This window comes from Nicotiana tomentosiformis, chromosome 12, assembly GCF_000390325.3.
Source record: "Nicotiana tomentosiformis chromosome 12, ASM39032v3, whole genome shotgun sequence".
Taxonomy (NCBI): Eukaryota; Viridiplantae; Streptophyta; class Magnoliopsida; order Solanales; family Solanaceae; genus Nicotiana; species Nicotiana tomentosiformis.
The window spans coordinates 134,831,980-134,845,195 of NC_090823.1; the positions used below are offsets into that span (position 1 = coordinate 134,831,980).

At 33.9% G+C, this 13,216-nt stretch overlaps 2 protein-coding genes and 2 long non-coding RNA genes across 6 annotated transcripts; 2 read left to right on the top strand and 2 right to left on the bottom strand.

Annotated features, from left to right (window-relative positions):
• Window positions 1–392: 392 nt before the first annotated feature.
• Window positions 393–3,887, bottom strand: LOC104110768 (uncharacterized). The gene is made up of 3 exons (XM_009620313.4): window positions 3,773–3,887; window positions 2,644–2,720; window positions 393–1,284 (listed from the first exon to the last, which is right to left on the bottom strand). Exons 2-3 carry the CDS (start codon window positions 2,698–2,700, stop codon window positions 700–702), a joined length of 642 nt encoding a protein of 213 aa, XP_009618608.1. The 5' UTR covers window positions 2,701–2,720; window positions 3,773–3,887; the 3' UTR covers window positions 393–699.
• Window positions 1,930–2,173, top strand: LOC138903495 (uncharacterized). The gene is made up of 2 exons (XR_011412664.1): window positions 1,930–2,047; window positions 2,131–2,173. It is a non-coding gene; the product is annotated as an uncharacterized lncRNA (long non-coding RNA).
• Window positions 3,888–5,165: 1,278 nt separating the features above from the next.
• LOC138903465 (uncharacterized) lies at window positions 5,166–6,251 on the top strand. Its single transcript, XR_011412556.1, has 2 exons — window positions 5,166–5,925; window positions 5,962–6,251. It is a non-coding gene; the product is annotated as an uncharacterized lncRNA (long non-coding RNA).
• A 2,127-nt stretch (window positions 6,252–8,378) lies between these two features.
• On the bottom strand, window positions 8,379–12,330 carry LOC104110766 (uncharacterized). Of its 3 annotated transcripts, none has more exons than XR_004510669.2 (3): window positions 12,176–12,330; window positions 9,694–10,513; window positions 8,379–9,263 (listed from the first exon to the last, which is right to left on the bottom strand). XR_004510669.2 is itself a non-coding variant. In XM_033659864.2 (2 exons), the coding sequence occupies exon 2, from the start codon at window positions 10,499–10,501 to the stop codon at window positions 9,800–9,802; it is 702 nt and encodes a 233-aa protein (XP_033515755.1). In that variant the 5' UTR covers window positions 10,502–10,513; window positions 12,176–12,330; the 3' UTR covers window positions 8,379–9,799. The 3 variants fall into 3 exon arrangements, 1 of the variants encoding a protein (XP_033515755.1); XR_004510667.2 differs by having other exon boundaries at window positions 8,379–9,564; XM_033659864.2 differs by having other exon boundaries at window positions 8,379–10,513.
• Between the last annotated feature and the right edge of the window lie 886 nt (window positions 12,331–13,216).

Genomic DNA, 13,216 nt, shown 5'->3' on the forward strand with positions numbered 1-13,216 from the left:
TGCAGTCTACGTTCAATCTCTCGTGCAAACATTTTTCAGTAATTCTCTTAGAAGATGAACAGATAATTGGGAATTTGAAAGATAATCAGCTGCTAAAACGAATTACGTGTGACCAACTATAATGAAGTTGAAGGAGAGCCCAACGGTGCTGATGTTTGCATCAGGGTAGGCTGCATACATCACCCCTTGGGCGCGGCCCTTTCTCGGACCCTGCGTGAATACGGAATGCTTCATGCACCAGGCTGCCCGACTATAATGAAGTTGTGTTGTTACCAGTTAGAACTAAAATGACAGTACTATTTGGATAAAATGCACTTAAATACAAGCTCTTCTTGAACATAAATTCTTCAATTTGTTTTAGATACTTCAGAAGTGAACCAGATAGACAGATATAAATATAAGGTCATTGGTTAAACCATTTAAGATGAAGCATAGAATGTCTACACATTCAAACTGCAGCATTTTAAAGTAAAATGCACATCTAGGTAACATTCTCACAATGAATGCTATGATAACTTTGTTATTGCATCTACTACAGCTTACAAAAAGTTCAGAAGGAACAATCCATGATCGGCGTCCTCTTTTACATGCTATGATATTCATCCGCCGACAGTAATCATTAAGAACTCACCTCTCACCTTTAAAGGAGGGGTTGAATACTAGCGCTTAAGAAGCCTAACGTAAATTTGGATTACTAAATCATGCTGTAATGCCTCTGGTGGATTCAGCTTCGAGGTACTTGCACATTCGTTCCATCACTTCTCTTCCCTTAGCACTGTTTGCTTGAAACTTGTCCACACACTTCTGCTCTATTTTCTCTGCCATTGAAGCCAGAGCTGAAAACGGCTTAATCCTAATACTCGTTTCCTGCTTGCAGACGGTCCACAAATTTGGATTATCTGGATGAGGATCATATCTGATTTTCTCCTCCACTTCTATGTACTTCTCGAGACTAATGTTTCGAGTGGAGAGTTGCATTGACCGAGATTGGGCATCGACAACAGTTGATTCTACACAGTGGCAGATGTCCTGACCAATGATTTTACGAACAAACCACGGTCCTGGTGCATGGATAGTAATGGCACGTGTCGTATAAAGCTTCCCTGAACTGGGATCAAGCTTGTGGTTCAATGTGTCAACCTCGAGGATGTGTGATAGAGTGCGCTTGTTTTCAGGATCAGCAAACTTGCGCCAGGATGCAGAGGTCACACGTTCCCATGGGTGCTTATATGTGTGCTCTTGTGAATATGCTCTGACCATCTCGTTACTTTTGGTTTTACAAACCTGAAGAATAGAAATAGTAAGGAAATCATGCAAACTTATGTCAATTGACGATATGAGTTAGCCACAAAGGAATCCAAGTATTTTTTGGCTCAAAATTTGCTTGAAACACCATTTTACCAACACGCTTGCATAAAAAATACTCAGAATTAATTACCAAAAGGAAAGTACTTGAATTTGTCATTTCACAAGCTCAGCATTATATTGAATTACAGACACGACCAAAATCAACTTAGAATGAAGTATCTGTCAAGTAACTTACTTTCAACCCAATATTATTGGCATAATATTCTCCAACACTTGTATGTCCATTGGATATGTTCTAAAAAACCCTCCCTCCCCCTCTCTTTTCCACTCTCACTCACACAAGAATGAATATCCACTTATTTGTCTTTTAAGAACAACACAAAAATATACCCATTGAAAAGGTAATGTGCCCTTCCGACCATTAGAGAGTTTGTGGAGTACCAAAGAATTAGGTGCATAAGCCCTTTTATCTGTACAATCACTAGAGTATTGTGATAACATCCTATGTTAGAAACATTAAAAGCAACATAATGCTGTGAATGAATTTCAACTTCGTTTTCAGGTGACTGTCAGACTCGTCGATCCCATTTTCAGGCTTCTAGCAAGAAATATTTCTCAACAGATGACAGTTACTGTCTTATACAATCACAAAAGTATACATTTGAGTGTATATAATAAACAACTTGGTTTATTCAACTTGATAATCAGTGATTGAAAAGATAAATGTTTTTGTGTGTGTGTGTGTGTGTGTGTGTGTGTGTGAGAGAGAGAGAGAGAGAGAGAGAGAGAGAGAGAGAGAGAGAGAGAGAGAGAGAGAGAGAGAGAGAGAGAGAGAGAGAGAGATACCAAAAAAGGTTTTCAAAAATATTTATACCCCATATTAAGACACTCAACTGCAGGCCAATTTTTCAAAATACTTCCTTACACCAACTCAAGCAACTATTTGATTTAAACATAAGAACTATAAGGTTATGGAATGAATGATTTGATTCCACAAATCAATCTCATTATTAAGGATGGATGTAATAATTTATTTTTTGGCCATCCCTTATTTGCCGGACAATGATATTGTCCCTGTGTTGTATCATAAGAGGTAAGGTCAAGTCCCCCTCTTGTTCCTTCTCTAATGAATACAACTTTCCCCGGGAAATTTCATTTAAAAAAAAATCTCATTGCCAGTGGCAAAGACAAAATCCAAAGAAACATTTATAGTTATATTCACATCCTATAAGCAATTTTTTTTTTTTGGGGAAAATGTAGCCTATAAGAGAACTTAATCATTTGACATCAACATTCATCGGCTAGTAGTAAGCTTGGCTACATAGAAGCGCTTACCAAGCGCAACCGGAAGGGACTTTGCCACTTGAGCCGTATGCGGGGTAACTCGCACATAGGGTTCTTAGGGGAGAGTGCTAGTAGGAGAGCAAGAAAACAAATCAAAGATCAAACTTAACCGACAAACCAAAAAGTGTCGTAAAAAATCTCACACCCATAACAAGACAATCAAAGAAACGCAAATCCAAGCCATTTCTCTTTTATAGAATTTCACTACACTAGCTAGCGCAGCTACTTAATCTAAATGATGCTTACAGAAATCATGAAATGCTGCTCGATTTAACAAAGGAGCGAGACACTAAGACAAATAATAAGCAAATTCAAGTACCTTCTCAAAAACTAATAAACAAATTCAATCATTTGATACCAAAATTTAATAGCGATCAAGAACACAAATCAACTATCAAATTCTTGAACAGAAACTCAAAAGGGTCTTCAGTAATTCTCACACCCACATCAGACCACTCAACGACAACACAACACAGGTCAATTTATTTAAAAGAATTTCATTACACCAGCTCACGCAGCTACTTGATCTAAAATCATGGATTGTACAAATCAAATTCAATGGCCGAGCAACAAATCAAAATTACAACAAATCCATCAATCAATCAACCAATCATCTTTATAAATTCTTCGTTTTATTTTATTTATGTCACATTTAATGCTTAGTACTAATGATGATAAATAAAAAAGGGTGTAAACAGGTTTTTTGAGCTAAAATGGAGAAAGACCACAAATCCAATTTTAAAATTCTGAACCGAAACTCAAAAGAGTGTTCAAAAATTCTCACACCCATATCAAAATACTCGACAAAAACACAAACCCATTAGTCCATTACCAACTTAATTAAAGAATTTCATTACACCAGCTCAAGCAGCTACTTGACCTAAATCATGCTTCCACAAATCAATATCGCTTGGCCGACCAACAAATCACAATTACAACAAAATCAATCAATAAACTACACCCCAATCCCATGAATAATTCGGATCAACACTAGTCGCTATAAATTCAATGTTTTATTTTATCTAGTTGCATTTCATTCTTTTAGATTTAGTACTAATAATATGAGAAATCAAAAGGGTGTAACAGATTTTGAGGTAATAATCAGAGATCAGAAGCTGACCTTTTTTTGTTGGTGAAGAGGTTGGAAAGAGACCACCGCCTACAGAAGAGAGAGAGAGATTAATGGAAAATTGCTGCTGCCCTACAACTGTGTAGTGCTTTCCATTATGAAATTCTTACTGATTATTTATAGAAAGTTTTGTCGCTGGGGAGTGTGTATACCCACGAGTACAACTAATGAAGCGGAAATATTAACTCTGTGAAATTATGGTTTTTATTATTTGACACGTGGAACAAGACTTGATTTGAGAAAAGAAAATTATTTAAAGTAAATGTTGAAAGAGAATTCGGAAGTGAATTTCCCTCGAGACAAAAAACATATTTTATAAGTAGCTATAGCAGTTGTATACATTGATAGCTGATAGTTAATTAGCCTACATTAGCTACTAGTAATTTAGCCTTTTTTAATATGTTGGAAACAATTCATATGATATATCTTCTTGATCATAAAAATAGAAAAATTGCGTTTTGGTCTTGAGAGTTTCTTCATTTGTTGAGGTTAGCTAATTAGGATCAACAACTTGTAGAAACTTAAGCTTTTGTTAATTTTAATTTTATAACTCAAATCCAAATTCAAATATAATATTTATGTAACTTTCTAAAATTTTATATTCATTGAGATAGATAACACGAGCAATACGCGTATCCTAAAACTAGTATATTAAAATACAGACAGGTCCAAGTAGAATTAAATGGATAAGCATACACACGTGAAAACCCAATTATCTTGTGATTAAGAAACAATAGTTGTTTTTATAAATAATATACAAACTAATCACGTAATTCACTCTTAAATTCGTAACAATCCAATTATCTTGTGATTAAGAAACAATAGTTGTTTTTATTAATAATATACAAACTAATCACGTAATTCACTCTTAAATTCGTAACAATTACATTACAATTAGAGGTGGTTTAGTAGAATACATTAGATAAAATAATACATGCTAGATATTAATAATATTTTATTTGATACACTTTTTGAACATATGTATTAGTTATACACTCTATTTGATATTATCCTATGCATAACTAATACACAAGAAATCATGATATTAACAATGCAATGAGTTTTAATGCATGCATTAACTTAGTTAAAATAAAATTATCCTTCAAATTTATGCTTGATTAAAATATACTATTATATTAATACATGTTTGTAATAATCCAAAAAAATTAAAAATAAAATTATATCCCTAATAAATAAATAAATACTTAACATTTTTTTAATAATAAATATTCATTTTTATACTACAATATAGCTAGAGAAATCAAATAATTATATGAAAAAGGTTTGGTTTGTAACAAACAATTCTCTTAAAAATTGTACTATATCAAATCAAACATTAAATAAAAAATATAAAATATATCAACATAACTAATGTCAATATAACTAATATCAGCTTTACTAATATACCATATTCACATTATTACATTCTACCGAAGGACCCCTCTAAATTACTTGGTTAAGTACTAGTGTTAACAGTAAGGACAAATGACTTTAGCAGTAAGGATAAATAATTTTCCTGTCAGAATGGCAGGAGTACAACACAGCACAAAATTAAAGCAAATAGATATAAAACTTAAAAAAGGAAAAAAGAAAAGTTCTCCACTAACTTATTTTAATAACTTAAATGACAACAATACCCTCATCCTTTTTGTCAAATTTACAACACAACAACCCTCACCATTCATCCCTCCCCCCCTCACCACCCCCATCTTGACTGCTTCAAGAGCTTCGGGAAAAATCTTCAAATTTTCCATTTTTAAACTTTGAGAATTTTAGCAGCTTTCACAACTGGATTTTCCCTAGCAATCGCTTCACGACCAGCTGCCTTGTAATCATAACTACAATCATGCCGATCGGAATACCTATGCTCCGAGCAGAACACTTCGCCGCACCGGCACCGGAACGGCATCAATCCGACTTTCCTCCGGCAACCTATTCCACAGCACCTGTTAGCTTCCCTCGGCCTCTTCGTCGCCGCCTTTCGACCGACCAGATCCGTACTTTCCGGCGATGTAGCTGAGGTAGATCTCGATTCGTCCGTGTCGGAAATTTTCAGATCTAAGCTCTCCGACGAGCTATCAGAGCTGGAAAGTTTTGGATCTATGCTCTCCGGCGAGCTATCGGAGCTAGATCTCGATTCGTTGGTTCCGGAGAGTTTCATATCTATTCTTTCCAGCGAGCTAGTGGAAAGTTTCAGATCTATTCTCTCAAGCGAGCTAGCAGAAAGTTTCAGATCTGAGATCTCAGGTGACCTTTTCGTATCGGTGGCTGAGAGGTGCGGCGGCGGAGCAGAAATTGGTAGAGTTGGGGAACACAAAGGGATGGATTCTGGAACCTTCAGCTCGGCCTCCTCTTTCTCTCTCTTTTGTGCCATGATTGATTTTAGCTCTGAAGAATTTTCTAGAGAGAGAAAGAGGGATGCAAAAGAGGGGGGTATTGGGAGTTGTTTGGATGAGGATTTTTAGAGAGAGGGGGGGAAAAAGATAGAGTATTATAAAGGGGGTTAGAGATAAAGTCGGTAAAATGTCGGCCATATATAGTTCATATTCACGTACTTTGAAAAGATCTAAATTATATTCTCGTTTACGTGAATTTGTTCGACTGGACACGAAATTTAAGAAAAAATAAAAAAATTTTAAATTTATGATCCTAAATAATTTAAAAAGGATTCCAGAATATTTGTTTGGTTATAAAAACTTTTTATTAAGGATAAAATTATAAGTTTAAGCAAAATTATTTCTAAATTTAGAAAGTGGTCATTCTTTTTGGAATGAACCAAAAAGCAAATAGGTTCACATCAATTGGAACGGAAGTAGTATACATTATTAATAATTTCTCTGTTTGATAACATATTTTATTTATCAAGAATCAATTCCACTAAATTTTAAAGTTAAATTTGATTAGTTCACTTTAATATTTTTAAATTTAAAATTTATATATTAAAAAACTATATAAAAAATATTTTAAGTTGTGATTTTTCTCATGTCAATATGATTTTAAAATATATTTTAAAATATTGATCAAACTTCACATAATTTGAGAAAAAAATAATTGAAGTTAAAGTTAAAAAAAGAATATTTGGAAGCTGATTATACTAACAACTTGTTTGGATGGCTGTTACGTATCGTTTCATAATGTATCATATTGTATTGTACTGTTTCGTTTGATGAATACAATGTTTGGATTGATTATGTCGTCTGCCGTCGTTTTATGATATCACACACCAGCAATATGAAGAATAAACTTGCAATATTATAAAATAAAAAATATTATGACACGGTAATAAAAAGGTAGGATAAATGATAACATAAAATTATTTAATAATAATGAAGGGTGAGATTGAGTGAAAAAGACAAGGTAATGATGCGACCACACCAAATAGGTCGTTACATAAAGTTATACATTTCGTTGTTACGTAACGATGAATTTAACGATACGATACAATAAAGTTTAAGTAACAATCAAAACAAATATCGTATTTAAAGTGACAATACGATACAATAAGTAGGTAATAACCATCTAAACAAGCTGTAACATTTTCGAAGACCTTAGCCATGCTTTGGATAATGATTTCACTTTTTTTACCAACGTATGTTCATCTAGGAATATGGGTAATGCAAATAAGGATGATATTGAGTCTATACTGTAGTCTATACATATAAATTAGAGTCTAAATATACTCAAACACAAACACACAATATAAAAGAATGGGAAGAACATGGATAATCCTATGGGTGGATATCGATCGGTTTGGTTCAGTTGTGAATGTTATCGTTTCGACATATCGGTTATCGGTTTATAAATATGCTAAATCGATAACCGAACCGATAAAATATCGGTTATCAATTATCGGTTAGTCGATTATCGATCCTTATCAGTTCGGTTATCAGTTTACCCGATAAGAATAAAAATATCCAAAAATTTCATGTTTTTACTATAGAAATCGTGTCATACTATTAAAAGAAAGGAACTGTATTTTTATTCTTAAGAAAAGAGAGATTAAGCTTCAACTTTAGAAAAGAAAACTTTCTTTGCATTTGAAAATCTCAATGAATGATTTTCAAAGTTATAATTTAGTAGGAGTAAGGAATAAGACATTCAACAATCTAATCTTACTAACTATCTCACTGCGGCCGGACATAATTCACATGAAAATAATAAAATTCAAATCTTGCGAAAACTAAAGAATCAGTACAACAAAATAAACAAATAAAAAAACTAAATATCTGGTCAATTAATTCTTTAAAATTTTAAACTAAATATCTTAACAGCTTAATTGAAGAATTAAGATGAAAAATCCAGAAAAGTTTAAAACTTATTCTAAGGATTAATGTCTGAAGATGAAGAGTAATTGTCGAGAGAATCGAGAGAATGAACCGTTAATAAAATTGGGCAAGCCGAGACCCGAACCGATAACACAATAGTCAAATAGCATTAAACCATTATCGAACTATTTACCCAATAACCCGATATCGATAACCCAATAGTATTTTATCGGTTCGGGCTATCAGTTACACCCGATATATGCCCAGCCCTAGATAACCCCCTCTTAAGTTTCTCTTCTCAAGATTGATCAACTGCAACAGTACAAAGAAAATATCCAAATGCAACTTTTCAACACTATTGCTACATTAGTAGATAAAAGGAGCCAATGACAGTTCTTTTTGAAAAATGTAGGCTACTGCCACAAAGGAAGCTAGGTTCAAAACCAAATATTATGGTAAAACTGCAGCTCAACCTTATTTTTCAAAGCTTTTTGTTTTTTGACTGCAAACTGTCAACACAGTGCTTTTGTACCTACATTAAACAAATAAGCATCTCATTTGCTGTCAATACATAGTAATCACTCTGGTTAGTAATTACTTCTCATCATGATATTCTCTATAAACTTTTAGACACTTCTCATCTGGGAATTCAAAGGAGAACAGTCCCCTGATAATTAAAGGACAAAAACATCTTTCTTTGCTATGACATTAATGTTTTTTTTTCAACTTCACCACTCTAATAGCTAATTTTATGGTAAATTTGGTAAAGAAAGTCTGGCTTTTACTTGAAGATCCAGGACTTGGATGTTCGACATCCCCCATGGCTTTGATATGATGATAAAAGTCCTCAACTGCAGAAAGTCTCTAGGGAAGAACCTTTGCTAAGCATCCAAAGTACAACAACAACAACAACATACCCAGTATAATCCTACATGTGGGGTATGGGGAGGATAGTGTATACGCAGACCTTACCCCAACCTGGAGAGGTAGTGATGCTGTTTCCGATAGACCCTCGGTTGCTAAGCATCCAAAGTAGAAAAATAAACTCCACTGTCTCTAACAAAAAGTTTACGCAATAAAACCCTTTGCTAGCCATCCATAGTAGAAAAAGACCATTCCACTGTCTTCTCCAGCTGGATCTATTCCTCTTGTTTTATTCGGCTTGAAACACTTGTATAGTAAAGATAGAGGCTTTTCAAAGGGCTACAACCTTTCACCTACACAGATATGGTCTATCCGGATTCAGCAGTGACATGATAAAAATGCAGTAAGAAAAATAAGTAAATTCAGAAAGACACCAAACCAGTCAATCATCCAGATAATATCCAATCAAAAAATATTCATTAACTGATTCTTTTATCATGGTGAATGCATTAGCTTGTTGCAAGCAGGACTTATCTTGGAAGCAAATTAATTCGAATATATATGAGTGAGGTACTTGATAAAGTTGAGAGTGAGTCAGCTTGTTTGAGTATCCTTTGAATAAAGATAACAAACACCAATCTAAGATGATGTCACCTGAACAACAGTATCACAAAACAAAAAAAGAATGTAATGCAGTTTTTGACTACTATGTATTACTTCAAACTAACAAAAGGAAAGAGTGGATATTATCAAAACAAAGGGAAAACTATGAGATAATCTTACCACATCCAGCTGATGAACTTCCCCTCTATCTGCAATGCTAAAACTAATAGTCAGTAGTATGTTACCTAACGTACAGTCGATGAAATCACCAAATGAAACCCCTTCACTAATTCCTGACCAGTTTTGTCCAATAACTTAAATTCTTCAGCTCCAACTGGCTATCAGAATCTCGCCAAAATTTGATAATATGGAGGCTTTCTTCTTCAGTTGATCTCTGCAGGATGACTCGAGATGCATAACCCTTCTTTCTCATCTCAAGGCATATTTCTGAGGGGTTATTAGCAGTAAGCGTGACCATATATAACCAACCCCTCTCCGACAAAAGATTGTCAGCAACAGGCAGTATTTTATCAATGACACTTCGACCATTCTCCCCTCCGGCCCATGCAGAAGCGATACCTTCACAACCAACTTCATCTTCAGGCGTAGGAACATACGGAGGGTTCACAACCATCACATCAACCGATCCTCCCAATCGCTTCTCGAGTCCAGATGCAATATCTGTGTTTACCAACTCTGCATAAACACCATGAGCATCCATCGTCTCACGGGTCACCCTTATTGCATGAGGATTTATGTCTGTTGCAAGATAGTATGGAACGAATCCTTCAAGTCCGAGCATAACCGCAAGTGAAGTGATAACATACCCACTACCACAACCAATTTCCATACAAATAGAGGGACGGTGCTGTAACAAGTTAGTTCGATCAGCTAATAACGCATCGACCAATGCAAATGAATCATCGCATGGTTCGTAAACCTCAGGATGCGAACTCACAAGCTGGATTTTGGCAATTTTTGAAAGCATCTTAGATAACTCCTGCCACATTAAAACAAGCTCATAAGGCCTTAGCAACGGAGGCTCTTAAAACACCTCTCTATCATCTACCACAAAATGCCCTTTCAATAACATAACTGATACTTTCACCAAGAAAAATATATATAACTGATACGCAGGGTAGGCTGCAAATTAAGCAAGCCCAAGCATAGGGCCTGGTGTAGTATTGTGACAGGGGGTACGCTAGACTCTCTGCCCTTCAAATTAAAGTATATATAACTATATGTAAACTTGAATAATTTTAGACTTACACAACTAAACAGTGATCTCATTATTGCCTATTCTAGAAAAACCACCCATCAGAGCCATCGTTAACCATTGGTTGTTAAGACGTATTCTCAAAATCCCTATATCTACCATTGTGGCAATAGGGGCGTAATTTGGTAATATGCCAATTTGACCACTATTAGTAAATAAACCAATTTCTTCCACTTCTGAATCCCAAACAACTCGATTAGGCATCAAGTTTTTTTGTTAACCAAAAGAAAAATAGGTTATTTTACATGAGTTTCAAACTAAAATTTGGATGAATAATCCGTTTATTTAGTTTTATCTTTTTTCCCACCTTCAGAAGAATAAAGCATAGGCATTGCTGCTAATGTTAGAATTTTATGAAAGGTAACTATCTCGATTTCATAGATAAATTTATAATCAAGATTGAACCTATCCTCCAGTAGGATAAAGATTATGATATTGTCTTTTACTTGCGATAACATCAAATATATAAAGTATTCTTACACAATAATACCACAAGATATACCTTAAAGAGTCATAGAGACGTGAGAAGTTTTGCTTTCGCGACACACAAAAACGCATCTAGGTTTATTTATGTATTTTGTTATACTAAGTATGTACACATTGCCGCAAAGTAATAGTGGTTGTAGTGTATTCTACACTCGCTGGCTTAAAAAATACTGAATTTGCCTCTACAAGTAGGGACTAGTTTCAAAGACGAGGGGAGAGCTCAGCCCAACTTAGAAAACGAAAAGAAACTTCAAGCCCTATCAGAACTCAGTAACCAAATCACACTTATTCTTCCCATTTAGATAAGCAAGCGAAGGAGCAAAATAAATCAAGCAATTGCAGTTTAGACAGTCTAAACAACAAGATAAATATCATAACAATTTATGGGCGTGTGAATCCAAGTTGTTGAATGAAAAAGTAAAACTTGGTACCCAATAAATATAGAATTTAATACCAGCAATTCGTATTTGATTCAGACTTGGTTTGTAAGTCGATACAAGTTGAATAAAAAGGCAAACTTGGTATCTGATGTATATGCAATTTGAGAACCAGATTTGAGCAAATAAAATAACTAGAAATTAGTATATTTGATTCAGTGCTTACCTAAATTAAACCCCCTTATGCAATGTACATAAATTACAGCATAAGAGTACAAATACTATACTAACACAGTTCAAATTGAATGAAAAAACTGAACTTGGTATTCAATGTATATGCAATTTGATACCTACAAATACTATTTTAATCGTTTTTGATATATGGGTGAATTCAAGTTGTATAGAAAAGCATAAACATAAAACTTGATACCTGAAACCAGTATTTTACTCTCTATTGATTTATGGGTATGCTTCAATTTGAATAAAAAAATAAACTTGGTAAAAATAAGCATAAATTTGGTACCTGCAATTAGTATTTGCCTACTGTCAAGATATGAGACTTCAAAAAATTGGAGCTTTTCAGTATTTGGGTTTAGAAGTAAAATACTAGCTGAAATCTACTAGCAAAAATAGTTTCTGAAAGAAAACGGCGATTGGAGAAGGGGAAAGGGAGTAAAAAAAGACTCTTTTTGAAAAATGAGTAATTATCATATGGACACTCTGAGGTTTAGGAAAAGGCATTTAACCCCCCTAATGTTTGAACACTTATTCTATGGGACCTTAAATTTTAATATTAGAAAAAGGAGAAGAAAAAGAGGAGGCCCTTTTCTATGTGAACCAAATGAAAAAATTACGATTTTCTTTCGTACTTTTTGTAAATAATTTTAATAATGAAATATTCTAATTTATTTTATTATGTTTATTATTTTCTGAATATTCAAGTTTTGTTTAAAAACATATAAGGAATGGATTGCTGAATTGAGTCCGGAAGTAGATGGCCTATTTCTCGTACGTCCTTTTTTTTCTTTTGAAACGAATATTGTATAGTATAAATATAAATAGTATGATAAGCAAAAAAAAAAAAAATTATATTTTATAATATAAAAGTTCTAATGAACTAGTAAGATCCGCTAATGACTTAGGATCCGTTTGGACATAGATTCTCAAATGTTTGGACATGAATTTTGGGACAAGTTTGACATGTTAAAAGTCTTTCTTTTTTTTTTTTTTAGCTAAAAAGGCCCTAATGATCATGATTTCACCCAAAAAGATGTCTTAAGCTATTTTCAAATCTCCCAAAAATTAGATTAATTCTATAACCAAACACATATTTGAAAAAAATAATTGAAAAAAGACTTCCAAAACTTATGGCCAAATGCCTGCTTAAATATTAGTATTTTTCTTCTTTTATTTCCTTTCCAATAATTTTATAAGTTCACAAATACATGTAGGTATGAAACTATAGTTTTGGAAGTCAATCTATTTTATTGATACAACTAGGGATGTACATGGATCGGGTTGGTTCGGTTTTTCCAACCCAACTATATCGGTTCGGATTGGTTCG

Coding starts and splice junctions, on each gene's coding strand:
- LOC104110766 (XM_033659864.2), bottom strand. CDS start 10,501: ATGCTTTCAAAAATTGCCAAAATCCAGCTTGTGAGTTCGCATCCTGAG.
- LOC104110768 (XM_009620313.4), bottom strand. CDS start 2,700: ATGTGCGAGTTACCCCGCATACGGCTCAAGTGGCAAAGTCCCTTCCGG. Junction 1,285..2,643: donor GTCCCTTCCGGTTGCGCTTG/GTAAGCGCTTCT, acceptor TCTATTCTTCAG/GTTTGTAAAACCAAAAGTAA.